At 43.7% G+C, this 16,035-nt stretch overlaps 1 protein-coding gene across 1 annotated transcript; it reads left to right on the forward strand.

Moving 5' to 3' along the window:
- Nucleotides 1-1,106: 1,106 nt before the first annotated feature.
- Nucleotides 1,107-13,881, forward strand: ACYP1 (acylphosphatase 1). Its single transcript, XM_065872146.1, has 3 exons — nt 1,107-1,414; nt 5,988-6,085; nt 13,453-13,881. The coding sequence occupies exons 1-3, from the start codon at nt 1,252-1,254 to the stop codon at nt 13,666-13,668; spliced, it is 477 nt and encodes a 158-aa protein (XP_065728218.1). The 5' UTR covers nt 1,107-1,251; the 3' UTR covers nt 13,669-13,881.
- The last annotated feature ends 2,154 nt before the right edge of the window (nt 13,882-16,035 follow it).

Genomic DNA, 16,035 nt, shown 5'->3' on the forward strand with positions numbered 1-16,035 from the left:
TCAGGGCGTGGACTGAAAGCCTAGGGGAGATTTAAACCAGATGTATGTGAGGAGTTTGTCTGAGGTTCATGTCGGCTGCTAAAGTAAACTGTTTCTACATTTGTCCTACCCACATTTTCCCTTAGACTTCTTAGGGACAGTGGAGCTGGGTTTGCCAGAGCTTTCATTCAATAAGCATTTGGTGAACGCTTATTATGTCTTGCGGGTGCTTATTAGGTCCTGAGGATAGAAAAAGGAATGTGATACAGGTGTTCCTGTCACCTGGCTTTCCTTTGTATCAGTACCAGCCTCTGCCATACACAGCATACTCTGTAGCAGGTGGAAAGGGCTATTGGATTGAAAGTCAGTTTTTAGGCCTGTGACACAGGACAAGCAGCTTCCCCTCGCTGGCTCCAGTTTCTTCACCTGTAAACTGAGGGGTTCTCTCAGAGTTACAGGACTCGAATTTAGGGACCTTAGGACTCCAAGTCTAGCCCCATTATTTTATAGGTGAGAAAACTGCGGCCCATTGCTAAGTGACTGGCACAAAGAGCTCTCGGGGCTTCCCTCCTGCTGAAACAATGCTTGACCCCAAAGAGCACAGCTGCTGCAGCTCAGGGCCTGCAGCAGGTGCCTGACTGGCAAACCCTCACTCAAGGAGTCCCCGCGGCACAGACGGCAGGTCTGTAATCTGAGACGCGGGGACCACCTGATCTGGCCGCCGCGGGTTTTAGATCCGGAACGCCTAAGTCGCATTCTGTCCTGGAGGGCTCAGCCGGGAAGCCTCTACTGGAGACTCCGCTTTGGGGACAAGCCCTCGCTCTACAATCTGTCGGGCCCTTGGGAGGTCAAGGTGCTGAGCCCATGTCTCCCCGCCCTTCCGCGTACCTGAGGCTCTCGGGAACAGCTGTTGCCCAGGGGAAACCCCAGGACTTAGTTTTGCCGACCACGAACCCTCCCTCCACCGACGGCCGCGCAGGCGCTCTCAGCTGGCCTCTGTTTTTCCCGTTGCCTGGAGACGGGAGAGCGTGGGCGCCCAGCCCCACCTCGCCGCGAATTCCGCGGTGGGTGGGTGGGTGAGGCGTGCGCAAGCGCAGTCCGCACACCACCGGGCGCCGCCCCGGCCGCGGGCGCGGTCGACCAGGGTGTCGCCTGACCCGGTGTCCCGCCAACTCTGCAGCTCCGTCCAGCTCTGCCCTTAGGGGACGGGGGAATGGGGTGGGAGAGGCTTTTCTGGGGCTCCATCAAAGAGCTTGGATTTTTCTCAGAGCGATGGTCTCAGATCCTGGGGTGTGCCCTTCTCTGGCAAAAGACGGAGCGCCTAGATGTGCCCTCAAGTCATTCTGCCGCAGGATTCCGGTGTCTGCCCCCTTAGCGGGAGTGGGCCTGCTGATAGCCTTTCTTAGCACGTTCGGCTGCCTTGTACGGGCCCCAGGTACGGCTGTATACTATCTCTCCATGCTTTTCCTCGCAAATAGTTTGGAGCTTGCGTCAAATTTTAGCAACTCGGCTAGGTTTTGCTACGCAGAAGGGGGGAAATTTTTGTAGCCAATCTAATTATTTTGATATAATGTTTTACTCTCACGTGGTAACTCTGGCCCTCTCTTAGGGCCCAGGAGTGACTCAGACAAGTGTAATGATAATAAAGTTAACTACCAGATCGAAAATGCTCAGTATAACCTGGTTTCAACGCTAAAGATACTCCATAACTTGCTAACATCAGAAGAGAGTTTATTTGTCTTCATACTTCAGTTCATTTGTGTAAGCTGTTTGGAACAGGCAGCTTACTTTTTTCCCTGTAACTACTTAAAAGATTCATGCACATGGAAAATAATATAGACAGCAGTGGTCGGTGTTAATACTTCAACATGTCATAATACAGCTTTTACATGTTATAAAGAAACGCCTTGGTGGTGCTCCAAGGCAGTCCTTTTATGCCTTGTTTTCTTTCCTAGTTGACTCTCCACTGCCTTCTCTATGTATGCATTTTCAGACATTTCCCACTCTTCTCAAGGTCCCAGTTATCTCAGCATGGGGCTTGCCTGTCATCAACTCCAGAAGCTCCCCTCCAGCCTGGCAGAATTTCCCAGGGTGCCTCCCTCCATCTTGACTTCTTTCCCTCTTTATGAGGAAGAAGAATCTTTGTCTTCCCTTGAGTTCTCTTGACTTAGTCCCTTTCAGTACCCTCCAGGAACTGACTCCCTTTACCCCTGCATCTTGTTAACCTCAAGTTGTATCTGTCCACACACGCTTCTGTGGTTTTAGAATATGCTTAACTTTGCCCTGCACAAAAAGCCTCATTTCCCTTGGCCACACCTTTCACCTTAGGGTCCCATTCCTTTCTCCTCTTCTCCACGTCTTAATAGAAAACTTTACATTTCCTGCCCCCACTTCCTCAACTCCCCTTCATTATCCAGTCCATTGTGGTCTGGTTCCCCTCTGTCCGCTTTATTTAACTGCTAGGCTACCAGTGACTTTCCAATGACCCTAAAGACAAAAGCTGCTATTTCTTCAGCCTACTCATTTGACATTGATTTTTCTCTCCGTTGGAACTCTTCTCACTTGCTCCTGTGTGCCTTCTTGGTTTCTTCTTTCATGTCCTTGCATTTATGTCTTTTCTTCACCTTCCCCCCAAATGTTAGGTGTTCTCCAAGGCCCTCGTATTTCTCATATAAATGTAGTTTCAGACATTCTCTTCCTTAATGATTTCAGCCAAATGCTGAAATTTCAGGTCTCACCTATGTTTAAATGATATCTAGCTTAGTTCTCTCTCCTTAATTACGGACTCAAATTTCCAAATTCCCATGTAGCACTTGCACGTGAATGTTCCTCAGGAACCACAAACTCAATGTGACAGAAAACGAAGTTGTGATCGCCTCCGCATTCCCCAATCTACTTCTCCAGTGTTTCCTCCCATGCTGAAAGCATCAGTCATCTTCTACTCCTCCCACTTTGTCACCCCCTCTCTCTAACTGGTCAGCAGGCTCCGTTGAAGTTACTCTGCGATGTCTCTTATATATGTCCCCTCCTTTACGTTTCTACAACCCTAGGTGAGTTTCTCCCTCACTTCTCACTGGGATGGCACCACTCTCCTAACTGCTATTCATCTGCTCCCCAAACCTATCCTTCTGGCTGCTGCCAGAATAATTATCCTGAATACTTCTGACCCCATAATTCTCCTACCCAGTGGCTTCTTCTTTACCTATAGGATAAAGTTGAAATGTGTAACTTTGCATGGAACTTCAGCTTGCCAGATTAGGTTCAGCCTACCTTTCCAGTCTTGCCTCCCCAGAGGCTAGCCCAGGGCATCTGAACCTTGGCTGTGCTTTAGGACTACCTGGAAAGCAATTTCTGGGAGTGAGGCCCGGGTATCAGTATTTTACAAAGCTTTCCCCAAGGTCCTAATGTGCAGCCAGGGTTGAGAAACCCTGGTCCAGCCACACCTGACTACTTGTACTTTCTTACCTCAGTGGCCTTACTCCAAGCTCCACGTACTGGGAGGTGGTGGAGCATAGCATTCATGGGAGTAGGTTCTGTACTCAGACTGCTTGGAACTAAATCCCAGCTCCATCACTTACTGTTTGTGGTTGTGTAACCTTGGGTAATATGCTGGTTCCTCCAAGAATGCTTTCCCACTCTTCCCAGCCAGAATGAACCTCTTTGCTCCTTTGTGTTCTCATAATATTTTCTGTCCTTGTTCTAGCACAGGGCTGGCTCATGATGAGCTCTCAGTGGATGCTTGTGGAATTGAATTAGCATGTTGTGCATTGTATTGTCATCATTTGCACGCGTATTTGTCCCTTACACTAAATAAAAGACTCTTTGAGGGCAAAGATTATATACCATCCATCTTTGTATATCCTGCAGTGTATATACATAGTAGATACTCAATAGGTTAATTCTACAGAGAAACTAGTTTTTTAAAAATAAATTTTAAATAACATCAGCCAGTTACTCTGTTCAGCATTATTTTCAAATATTACCAAGCGTAACAATTCAGTTCAGCTTCCCACCCCACTCCCACCCCAACGCCAGCACTGAGGTTGTATGATTCTCCAGGATCTGGATCCTCACTTTGTAGTGGGGAGCTGATGGAATAATGAATCTCCATGGCTTCCATTGCAAATCCATCTCACTTTGCCAAGTCTGCCAACCTGGCATATTCACAAATGGAATCTTATGTTATGAAGGGATGTAAGGTACACAAGCACTCCAAAGAGCAACAATAAACACCACAGTTTTCCTTCATACACATTCTTAATCTTAAGGGTATCTGTATTCAAATGCCTTCAAGGTGACCCTACTTTTTTTTTTAATTAATTTTTATTGGAGTATAGTTGCTTTACAGTGTTGTGTTAGTTTCTACTGTACAGCAAAATGAATCAGCTATACATATACATATGTCCCCTCTTTTTTGGATTTCCTTCCCATTTAGGTCACCACAGTGCATTAAGTAGAGTTCCCTGTGCTATACAGTATGTTCTCATTAGTTATCTATAAGGTGACCCTATTTTTGTTGTTGTTGTTGTTGTTGCGGTACACGGGCCTCTCAGTGTTGTGGCCTCTCCCGTTGAGGAGCACAGGCTCCGGACGCGCAGGCTCAGCGGCCATGGCTCACGGGCCCAGCCGCTCCGCGGCATGTGGGATCCTCCTGGACCGGGGCATTAACCCGTGTCCCCTGCATCTGCAGGCGGACCCTCAACCACTGCGCCACCAGGGAAGCCCAAGGTGACCCTATTTTTAACAATCATCACCCACAACTCCCCTTGACAATTCCCTTCTCCCAAAAGAAATTCATGCAACTTGGTCACTTGGCTTAGATTGACTGATTCAGTTGTGATTATGGGTTATTTTGCTTGTGCTTGTGATTGATGGATTGATTGCTTTAGATAAGCATTGTTTGTAGTTTTCTTAGTAAGGTAGACTCTGGTGGGCCGCTTCCAGAATCACAGAGGGAGAAATAACCTCCACTGGGACCTCCTATACAGTTATCTCCACTACCAATTCCAGACTTAGGCATGACTCAGAATTGGAGGAGAACTGAGAAAAAGGGCAGAAAAGTTGTATGTCTTCTATTTAATTTGTTTGTCTGTTTATGATGTTTAGTGTTTATCATCTGTCTCCAGAATTTAATCTCCTCCGGTCCAGGGATCCTTTTTGTTCATTAACGTGTGTCAACCACCTAGAAATGTGCCTGGCACACAGAGGCTCTCAGTAAATATTTACAGAATGATTGGATTTATCTCAAGTGTTTCTTCGTCTTTGTCTTTATCCCCGCGAAAAAATAAAAAAAGGCGTGCGCTTAGTGACAGAGGTGGGGTGAGGGCTCGGTGTGCAGAATCCTAGCCGAGACCCTGGACAGATCCCGCCCCCCCGCCAATCGGAGGCTCTGGGGCTACTAGACACTGGCGTCCCGAAATCCCATCCTCTGGGCGGGCTCTGGGCCGAGCGCGCCGTGCGTGATTGGCCGGTAGAGGTGATAGGCCTGAGAGACAGCGAAGGAGGAGCCGCGTTCTAAGTTACCGGGCGCGGCGGTTACTCAACCGGGGGAACAATTGGCCTGCTGGTCTCCCGGGTAGTCCACCGGAGAGGAGGACGAGGAGAGTGAGCCTGGGGCAGGGCCACGGGGCGTGCTCATCAGTTCGATTAGCCCTGAAATATTAATAGGGCATTCTGGTGGGGGCGCGGAAGCCAGGTTAGCGTGGGAAGAGGGAGGGATGGAGAGGGAGCGGGACCGGGGATGGGTGTAGGGAGGTAACTGGATAAGCAGGTAATTGCCCCAGAAGAGGCCTCTGTGGGCTCCCTTGCCCGGGTGTCTTCCTGTTAACTTCACACACCCGCGCTTACACGTGACCGCTTACTCCGAAGTACTGGCACTTTAAGGTCAGGGAGAGGTCACAGTGGTTAACGATGGAGAGGTGTGTGTGTGACCCATTCTGCCTCAGGATTGGGGGCCCGGGAATAGGATAATGAGTCCTTTACTTTTCTGCTTTCATGGTCTCTGACAGGTCTGAGCGTGAGTATGGCAGAAGGGGACACCCTGATATCAGTGGATTATGAAGTTTTTGGGAAAGTGCAAGGTGTGTTTTTCCGCAAGTACACTCAGGTATGTGGCTTACAGGCTTTGGGGACATACCTAGGGTATGAGCATGGGAACAAGAGACATGTTCCTGAAAAATATGCATTGGAGAACCTTTCTGTTTGGTAGCTGGATGGCAAAGAGGTGGTTTGTAAAACAATGAGTATGAAAATGCTTTGCAGTGGGTAAAACACAATGCAAATGGAAAATTTGTCTACTGTTATTATTGGTCTTTTCTAACAGTGGTACTTGAGTACCTAGACACATATGGGTGAGCTTCTCTTTTCCAAAGGGGAATAGAGGGCTTCCCCAGTTCTCCCTGTTGTGGCATCATCAAACCAAGTCACAATTCTTGTAGGAAAGTTAACATTGATCAAAGAGATGGCATTTAAGTGAACTTGTGACATTTAATTGCTTCCTCTGCAGCTGCTGCATTTTCTTCAGACCTCTTTCCTTTTTCAACCTCTCCCATTCCCCTGTGTAATTCCTTTCCGCTCATTTTAGCTTTTAAAGAACAATTACCTTTTCCAGGTGAAGCTTTTCTAATGAAAATACTTTATCCATTCCAGGGTAAGTAATGGTAACATTGAACATGGAGCCTGGTATTCCTATTGGATATTAGGGAGTAGTTGAGGGGATGAACAAACTATTGACAGCCTCTGTCTTAATATCACTAATCCTCCCTCAGTGGGCACACACAGATGCAATCTCAGTTTGCTTTCTGTCTTCTATAGAGGGGTATCAGGCTATTGCCTTCCCAATGTATCTCCAACCCCAAAGATACTGAGTTAAGACTGCAGAACTTGCCAAGTGTCACATTCCTGGGACTGTGGTCCTTAAAATTCAAACGTGAATCTTTGAAATATGAATGTTAAATATCATTACCTCTTTTTCCAATTACTTGCAAATCATTTCCTCCTGTTTCATGCTCATATATGAAGTGCCTATTGGAAAAAGAGAATTACTGAAAGTCATAGCAAGAGCTATGTTCCAATTAGCTTTGCTACTAATTATGTATGGTAAGTTCCTGTGATTTAGTAAATGGAGGTAGCAGCCTCAAAGATTAATTAAAGTTGTTGAGCGAAAAGGACCAGATGGCAGTATACTCCATCTTTCTCTACTGCGCCTCCCACCCCTCAATTTAAAGAGAGAATAAAAGAATGCAGAAAAACAAATATTGATTTGGAAAACTGCAAGGAAAGTGTCATCCTTTTTTCCCCTTAATTAGACTTGTAGTTTATTCTTGACTACTTATAATCATTTTATTATATATGTTCATTTTAACAATTATTTTGTTTTGCTACAGTCTTTTTATGTGTTGATATCATCTAGCCTCTTAATTTAATTCCATCACTCCTAGAATGAGTGATAATACTTGAAGGGATTTTTTTTTAAAGTTGGAATATAATTCACATTCCATAAAATTCACCCTTTTGGGACTTCCCTGGTGGTCCAGTGGTTAAGAATCCACCTTCCAATGCAGGAGACATGGGTTCAATCCCTGGTCGGGGAACTAAGATCCCACATGCCGCGGCCAACTAAGCCCACTCACCGCAACTACTGAGCCCATGCACCACAACTACAGAGCCCACGTGCTCTAGAGCCTGCACGCCACAACTAGAGAGAAGCCCGCGCACCGCAACAAAGAGCCCCTGCACTGCAACGAAGATCCCGCTTAAGGCAACTAAGACCCAACGTAGCCAAAACTAAATAAATTAAATAAATAAATATTTTTTAAAAATCACCCTTTTAAAGTGTATAATACAGGTCTTCCCTGGCAGTGCAGTGGTTAAGAATCGCCTGCCAATGCAGGGGATACAGGTTCGAGCCCTGGTCCGGGAAGATCCCACATGCCGCAGAGCAACTAAGCCCGTGCGCTGCAACTACTGAGGCTGTGCTCTAAAGCCTGCGAGCCACAACTACCAAAGCCCACATGCCTAGAGCCCATGCTCCACAACAGGAGAAGCCACTGAAATGAGAAGCCTGCCCACCGCAACGAAGAGTAGCCCCTGCTCGCTGCAACTAGAGAAAGCCCGCACGCAGCACCGAAGACCCAACGCAGCCAAAAAAGAATAACAATTAAATAAATAATAAATTTATTTTTTTAAGTGTATAATACAGTGGTTTTTTAGTATTCATAAAGATGTACACTAATTCCAGAACATTTTATCACCCCAAAAAGAAACCCCACACCCATTAGCACTCACTCTTCATCCCCCCAGCCCCTGGCAACCACTAACCTCATTTCTATCTCTATGGATTTGCCTGTTCTGGACATTTAATGTAAATGGAATCATACAATATGTGGCCTTTTGTGTTTGGCTTCTTTCACTTGACATGTTTTCAAGATTTATCCATGTTGTAGCTTATATCAGTACTTCATTTCTTTTTATGGCTGGGTAATATTCCATTGTATGGGGAATTCCCTGGCAGTCCAGTGGTTAGGACTCGGTGCATTCACTGCCAGGGCCTGGGTTCAATCCCTGGTTGGGGAACTAAGATCCCACAAGCCTTGCAGTGTGGCCAAATAAATAAATAATAAAATAATTGTTTAAAAAAATATTCCACTGTATGGATATAACACGTTGTATATATCCAATCATCAATTCATGGGCATTTCGGTGGTTTCTACTTTTTATCTGTTATAAATAATGATGCTGTGAACATTTATGTACCTGTTTTTATGTAAACATTGTTTTCAGTTCCCTTGGGTATATATGCCTAGGAGTAGATTGCTGGGTCACATGATAACTCCATGTATAACTTTTTGAGGAACTGCCAAAGCAGTTTTCCAAAGCAGCTGCACCACTTGACAGTCCCACTATCAACGCCTGAGAATTCCAATTCCTCCCAATTGTCAACAGTTGTTATTGTCTGTCTTCTTTATTATAGCCATCCTGGTGAGTGTGAAGTGGTATCTCATTTTGGGTTTTTGTTGTTTTGTTTTGAGGTATCAATGAATTTAAAAGGATTTAAGTCATATAAAGCATGTTCTCCTATGACCATAATGAAACTAAACTGCCATCAATAACAGAAAACTGGGAAATTCCCAAATATTTGGAAACTATAGAACACATATTTTTTAATTGTGGTAAAATATCCATAATGTAAAATTTGCCATTTTAACCATTTTGAGTATACAGTTCAGTGACCTTAAGTACATTCATATTGTTGTGGTACCATCACCATCATCCATCCACAGAACTCTTTTCATCTTGCAAAGCTGAAACTCTGTACTCATTAAACAATAACTCCTGATTCCCCTTCCCTAGCCCCTGGCAGTTACAGTTCTACTTTCTGTCTCTATGAATTTGACTACTCTAGGTAACTCATATAAGTAGAATCATATAGTATTCAGTTTTTTTCCTGACTTGCTTATTTCACTAGCATAACATCCTTAAGAGTCATCCATGTTGTAGCATCTGTTCAAATTTCCTTGCTTTTTAAGGCTCTGTAATATTCTGGTGTATGTGTATACCTTCATTGTGGTTTTGTTTGCCTTCTAATGATTAATGATGTTGAACATCTTTTCATGTGCTTATTGGCACATGGAAGAAGATATTTCTTCTTTGGAGAAATGTCTCCAAATCCGTTGCCCATTTTTTTAAAATATAAATTTATTTATGGCTGCTTTGGGTCTTAGTTGCTGCACGCGGGCTTTCTCTAGTTGTGGTGAGCAGGGGCTATTCTTTGTTGTGGTGCGCGGGCTTCTCATTACGGTGGCTTTTCTTGTTGCGGAGCATGGGCTCTAGGCACGCAGGCTTCAGTAGTTGTGGCACGTGGGCTCAGTAGTTGTGGCTCGCGGGCTCTAGAGCACAGGCTCAGTAGTTGTGGCACGTGGACTTTAGTAGTTGTGGCGCACAGGCTCTGCAGCATGTGGGATCTTCCCAGACCAGGGCTCGAACCCGTGTCCCCTGCATTGGCAGGCGGATTCTTAACCACTGCGCCACTAGGGAAGCCCTTTAATACATCTTTATTGGAGTATAATTGCTTCACAATACCATGTTAGTTTCATTTGTACAACAAAGCGAATCAGCTACACCCATACACACGTCCCCACATCCCCTCCCTCTTAAGCCTCCCTCCCATCCTCCCTATCCCAGCCCTCTAGGTCATCGCAAAGCACTGAGCTGATCTCCCTGTGCTATGCTGCTGCTTCCCACCAGCCAACTATTTAACATTCCATAATGTATGTACGTCGATGCTACTCTCACTTCACCCCAGCTTTGCCCTCCCACCCCATGTCATCAGGTTCATTCTCTATGTCTACCTCTTTATTCCTGCCCTGCAACTAAGTTCATCAGTACCATTTTTTTTTTAGATTCCCTATATATGCGTTAGCATACGGTATTTGTTTTTCTCATTCTGATTTACTTCACTCTGTATGACAGACTCTAAGTCCATCCACCTCACTACAAATAACTCAATTTCATTCCTTTTTATGGCTGAGTAATATTCTATTGTATATATGTGCCACATTATGGAAAACAGTATGGAGGTTCCTTAAAAAACTACAAATAGAACTACCATATGACCCAGCAATCCCACTACTGGGCACATACCCTGAGAAAACCATAATTCAAGAAGAGTCATGTACCACAGTGTTCATTGCAGCTCTATTTACAATAGCCAGGACATGGAATCAACCTAAATGTCCATTGACATATCATGGGCAGTTTTTGATTACTAATTCAATCTCTTGTTATAGGTCTATTCAGATTTTCTATTTCTTCTTAATTCAGCTTCTGTAGTTTTTGAGTCTTTCTAGGTATCTGCTCTTTTAATCCAAGGTATCTAATTTGTTAGAATACAGCTGTTCATATTATTCCCTTCTTATCCTTTTATTTTTTTTGTAAGGTTGGTGGTAATGTCCCCTCTTTCATTTCTGGTTTTAGTACTTTGAGCCTTCTCTCTCTCTCTTTTTTTTAATTGATCAGGCTAGCTTAAGGTTTGACAACTTTGTTGGTCTTTTTAAAGAATCAACTTTTGGTTTCATTTATTTTTTCTTTCTTCCTGCTTTCCTTCCTTCCTTTCTTTTTTTCTTTTTTCTGTATCTATTAACTCCTGCTCTAATCCTTATTATTTCCTTTTTTGTGCTTGTTTTGGGTTCAGTTTGCTCTTCTCTTTCTAGTTTCCTAAGGTGGAAGTCTAGGTTATTGGTTTGAGGGTACTTTCTTTTTAGATTGAGACTAGAGTTGGTGATTATATTCGTTAAAATATTTCCAGGGGCTTCCCTGGTGGCGCAGTGGTTGAGAGTCCGCCTGCCGATGCAGAGGACACGGGTTCGTGCCCCGGTCCGGGAAGATCCCACATGCCGCGGAGCGGCTGGGCTCGTGAGCCATGGCCGCTGGGCCTGCGCATCCAGAGCCTGTGCTCTGCAATGGGAGAGGCCACAACAGTGAGAGGCCTGCGTACCGCAAAAAACAAAACAAAACAAAAAAAACGTTTCCAGATGACCATCCAAGCAGAAATATTATTATGAGGGAGAATTAGCTTTTTGGAATTTTCGTAGGAGAAAACACTGCTTACTTGTTTAGATATATATTCAAAACTGAACATGACTCAGCAACATTATGTTATCATTTAAAAATAAAAACAGGGACTTCCCTGATGGCACAGTGGATAAGACTCCATGCTCCCAATACAAGGGGCCTGGGTTCAATCCTTGGTCAGGAAACTAGATCCCACATTAATGCTACAACTAAGAGTTTGCATGTCACAACTAAGGAGCCCACCTGCCGCAACTAAGACCTTGTGCAACCAAATAAATAAATATACATATATATGTGTGTATATATATATATATATATATATATATATATATATATAAGAAGAACAGAATCGAGTGCACAAATAAAACCTATAGGAAATCCCCATTCTCAACACCAGTCAAAGTTGGGAGTGTTTTGTTCACTCTCAGAGTTCAGATAAATCGTATTGCAATTTAAAATTTAAATAAATTAGTTTTGAGCAGTACTGTTATAACCTCCTGCTCAAAACTCAACACAATCATTCCCATAGCTAATTACCATATAAGGTAACTAAGAACTAGGGATAGCCCATTCCCCTAGGTTAAAAGAAGTAGAAGAGTGCAGTTGTTACACAAAGTCAGCTGGATGTGGAGTCTTATTCAAATCCATTCTCTGCATTCTTTTTTAATGCCACAATCTACAACACTCAATCATGCTGTAGGTATCTCTTATTTTTCTTCATTCCTTAATTTCCTCTGTATCCTTTAAACTGTTATTTATTTGACCAAAGTCTCTTGTTCATTATGCAAACATGTCTTTGCTTTGAACGTAACTGATTTGATGAATACTTCAGTTCCTCATCAAACATAGTTTTGCTATGCATAACATTTCCTTTGGCCAACTCCAGCAATTTCCCATATTTACTAGGTCACTAGTCTGGCATTTGGACATGCAATCAAGTTAACTCCTGTTTTCTTTTGTAATCTGACCCCTTCTATTTAGATAGAATGTAACAATCAATAACTTTTATAATATCCTTAATTGGAAATTTTACAAAAATAAAGTTGCCTCTAAAACATTGCTACCTTTCCCCAATTTTCAGTTATTCCACAGTTAATGGTTTAAAGGAAACAGCATTGGAAAGCCTAAGAAAAGAGCAACTACAGTGATTAGATGATTTTCATAAGCTTATGCAACATTAAAGACATTGTGATTATTTAGACAGAAGAAAGTCAAGTGAAAACAGTAGTTAATGTAGTCTCATGAAACTTTAGTGTTTAGAGGCTGATCACCAGCTGCTTTTACCTTCTCTAGGAGGATGAGAGAAAGTGGGCTTTGGATGCAACATAAAGACCTTGGGTTAGACAGTTTCTTTACAGTGAGAACAGTGGGTTGCCTTGCCCAGGAAATTGTAAAATACTCTCTAATGATCTTTAAAGAGATATTGGACACTTAATCATCTGGATTTGTTTAGGTGTGGTCTTGGTTAAAGAAAAAAAGAAGGATCAAATAGCTTCATGCTTTTTCTATTTAATATACCCAGTAGATTCTTGATTAGGAGACGGAAAATGAACAAGATAATACTCCAGTATCCTAACAACAGTCATCCTTAGGGAATCATTTTGAAAACATCTGATTTGGTCTTAAATCTTTAGTACTTAACCAAATTGACGACATAGTGAAAATTTCTGGTGCCTGGTTTTATAGGGTAGAAGAAGGAAATGGAGTCAAGTGGTCAACACTGCATGTTAAGATCAGCAATGAGATTCTCCTTGCTGTAGTTCTGTTTTGACTGTTCTGGACAATATCAAATTAGTTTCAGTGGCTTGATTCTAGGCCAAGATTCTGGCAAGAGATTGTAGTCTAATTTTGTTTTGTTCAATCTCACTGGATTTCTCTCTCTTGTCTTTCTCTTTCCCTTAGGCTGAGGGTAAAAAGCTCGGATTAGTAGGCTGGGTCCAGAACACTGACCAGGGCACAGTGCAAGGACAATTGCAAGGTCCCACCTCCAAAGTACGTCATATGCAGGAATGGCTTGAGACAAGAGGAAGTCCCAAATCGCACATTGATAGAGCAAGCTTCAACAATGAGAAAGTCATCTTAAAGTTGGATTACTCAGATTTCCAAATTGTGAAATAACGGTCTGAATTAAATTTTCCAAGATACTCAGTGGTTGTTTTTTTATTTTTAATAGGGATAGAATTATTCTGTGTTCAATATTAGAATTTGTAAGTAAGTTATTTTAGTATCAGATATTTGATAGTTACTGTATATTATGTGTATGATGGAAGGATTACAACTGTACACAATTCTAATCAATAAAAACACAGAACCTTCTGTGTGGGATACTTATTTTCTTTTTGGTAAACTTCATTTTGGGCAAAATAAGAGGTATTTACTTAATAAACATCTTTGGGAAGAGAATTTTGAGGTAATTTAAAGAAGTCTGAAAGAAAAAGCAGTTACTTTTAATCATTTCTTTTTAATAGTTTCCATGAACTTTTCTTCAGGAAATTGTACCTAATAAGAACAAATACCACAAGTTCAGTTTGTTAGCTGTTCAAATGATATTTTGGACCAATTGTTTTTCATTTTCTGGAGTTTCTGCTGTCATCCCTGTCCTCTGCGTAAGGAATTCACATAAATTGATATTATGGGCTAAATTATCCCCCCCCCCAAATTCATATGTTGAGTCCTAACTCTGGATACCTCAGTATGGGACTACACTTGGAGACCGGGCTTTTATAGAGGTAATTAAGGTTAAATGAGGTCATTAGGGTGGGCCCTAATCCAATATGCCCCAGTGTTCTTATAAGAAGAGGAAATTTGGACACAGCCCTGTGTGCACAGAGGAAAGAACATGTGAAGACAGAGGGAGAAGACAGCAATTTTACCAGCCAAGGAAAGAGGCCCTAGAAGAAATCATCATTTCAACACTTTGATCTCAGATTTCTAGCCTCCAGAACTGTGACAAAATAAATTTCTGTTGTTTAAGCCACCCAGTTTGGTACTTTGATATGGCAGCCTTAGCAAACTAATACAAGCGATAAGCATTTTGCTTCATCAGACTTAGATATCTCCTGATTTGGTTTAGTCAGCCATTAAAAAAAGTATATATCAGGGCTTCCCTGGTGGCGCAGTGATTGAGAGTCCGCCTGCCGATGCAGGGGACACGGGTTCGTGCCCCGGTCCGGGGAGATCCCACATGCCGCGGAGCGGCTGGGCCCGTGAGCCATGGCTGCTGAGCCTGCACGTCTAGAGCCTGTGCTCCGCAACGGGAGAGGCTACAGCGGTGAGAGGCCCGCGTACAGCAAAAAAAAAAAAAAAAAAAAAAGTATATATCAAATGCTTATTGAGTTTGACAAGTTTGTCATAAATTCCAGTTTTTTAAAATACAAGGTTTCAATGAAAACAGGACAAAGCAAAACTGTAGGTTGGTTAACGAGTCCCATAACACCTATTCTCACAATGCCCTTAGAGTTCCACTCTCATTCATTAGAAAAGAAAGCTTAGGTGGTATTGGGAAGATACCAAAAAAGTCAATGAAGGGAGTCTTGTCGTCCTCATCTGTAACTTAAGAATAGAGCTATATAGTTTCTTGGTCTTTTCCAGCTCTGAAATAATACTATAGATCTCTAGATGGAAGGCTTTGGATTTATTAATTAACTGAGTACCTAACATAAGCCAGGCACTGTTCTTGCCATGGGGATACAGCAGCAAACAAAAATAGACAAAATCCATACCTTCATATAGCTTACATTCTAGTGAGAGAAGATAGACGATAAGCAAATAAAATATATATTGAATTAAATGGTCGTACGTGCAAAGGAGAGATGAGAGAAGGGGAAAGAAGAAAAAACAAGTAAAAATTGCTAGAAACAGCTTTTCACGCCATGCTAAAACGGGAAAAGGATTGAGAATTCGGGGTACTAGGGAGAAGAGACCTTGGGACACGTGAGTACCGAAGCCGGGAACACCTGGTGCGCATGCGCATTGGGGTGTCACGGACTAGAGGCTGTTCTCGGCGGGGCAGCTAAGAAGCGCATGCTCGCGGGATCGCGCGTGCGTGAACCTCGCGTGCACGAGCCTTGCGAGCCAACGTGCGCGCGTCCGGCGTCCGAGGCGGTTGGTGTCAGGGAGTTGTTGAGGCGCGATACGAGGTGACTTGGGGAAAAGCACGCGACGAAAGGATGATTCCGGGAGCTCTTCTACCACTAGAAGGGCCCTGGCGACCGCTGCGGGCCAACCTTACGGGCCAGCTGCGCAGGGGCTCCGGGAAGCCCCCTGGCCTGCCTTCAGCGGGGCGCCCGAGCCTGGGCAGGCTGGGGTTTCTGGTTGCCGGCTGGGGTTTCTGGTTGCCAGTTGGGGGAGGGGATGGGGGTGGAGCTTGGGTCTGGCGGGGTAGGCGGCCTCCGCCCTGCTCCCCGATGCTTTCTTATTAGCTCGGAACCCGGATGGAGTCGTCCCGTTTGTCCCAGGAGCCCTGAAAGGACTGGGATATAATCA

Source organism: Phocoena phocoena, chromosome 2 (assembly GCF_963924675.1).
Source record: "Phocoena phocoena chromosome 2, mPhoPho1.1, whole genome shotgun sequence".
In the NCBI taxonomy this organism is placed as follows: domain Eukaryota; kingdom Metazoa; phylum Chordata; class Mammalia; order Artiodactyla; family Phocoenidae; genus Phocoena; species Phocoena phocoena.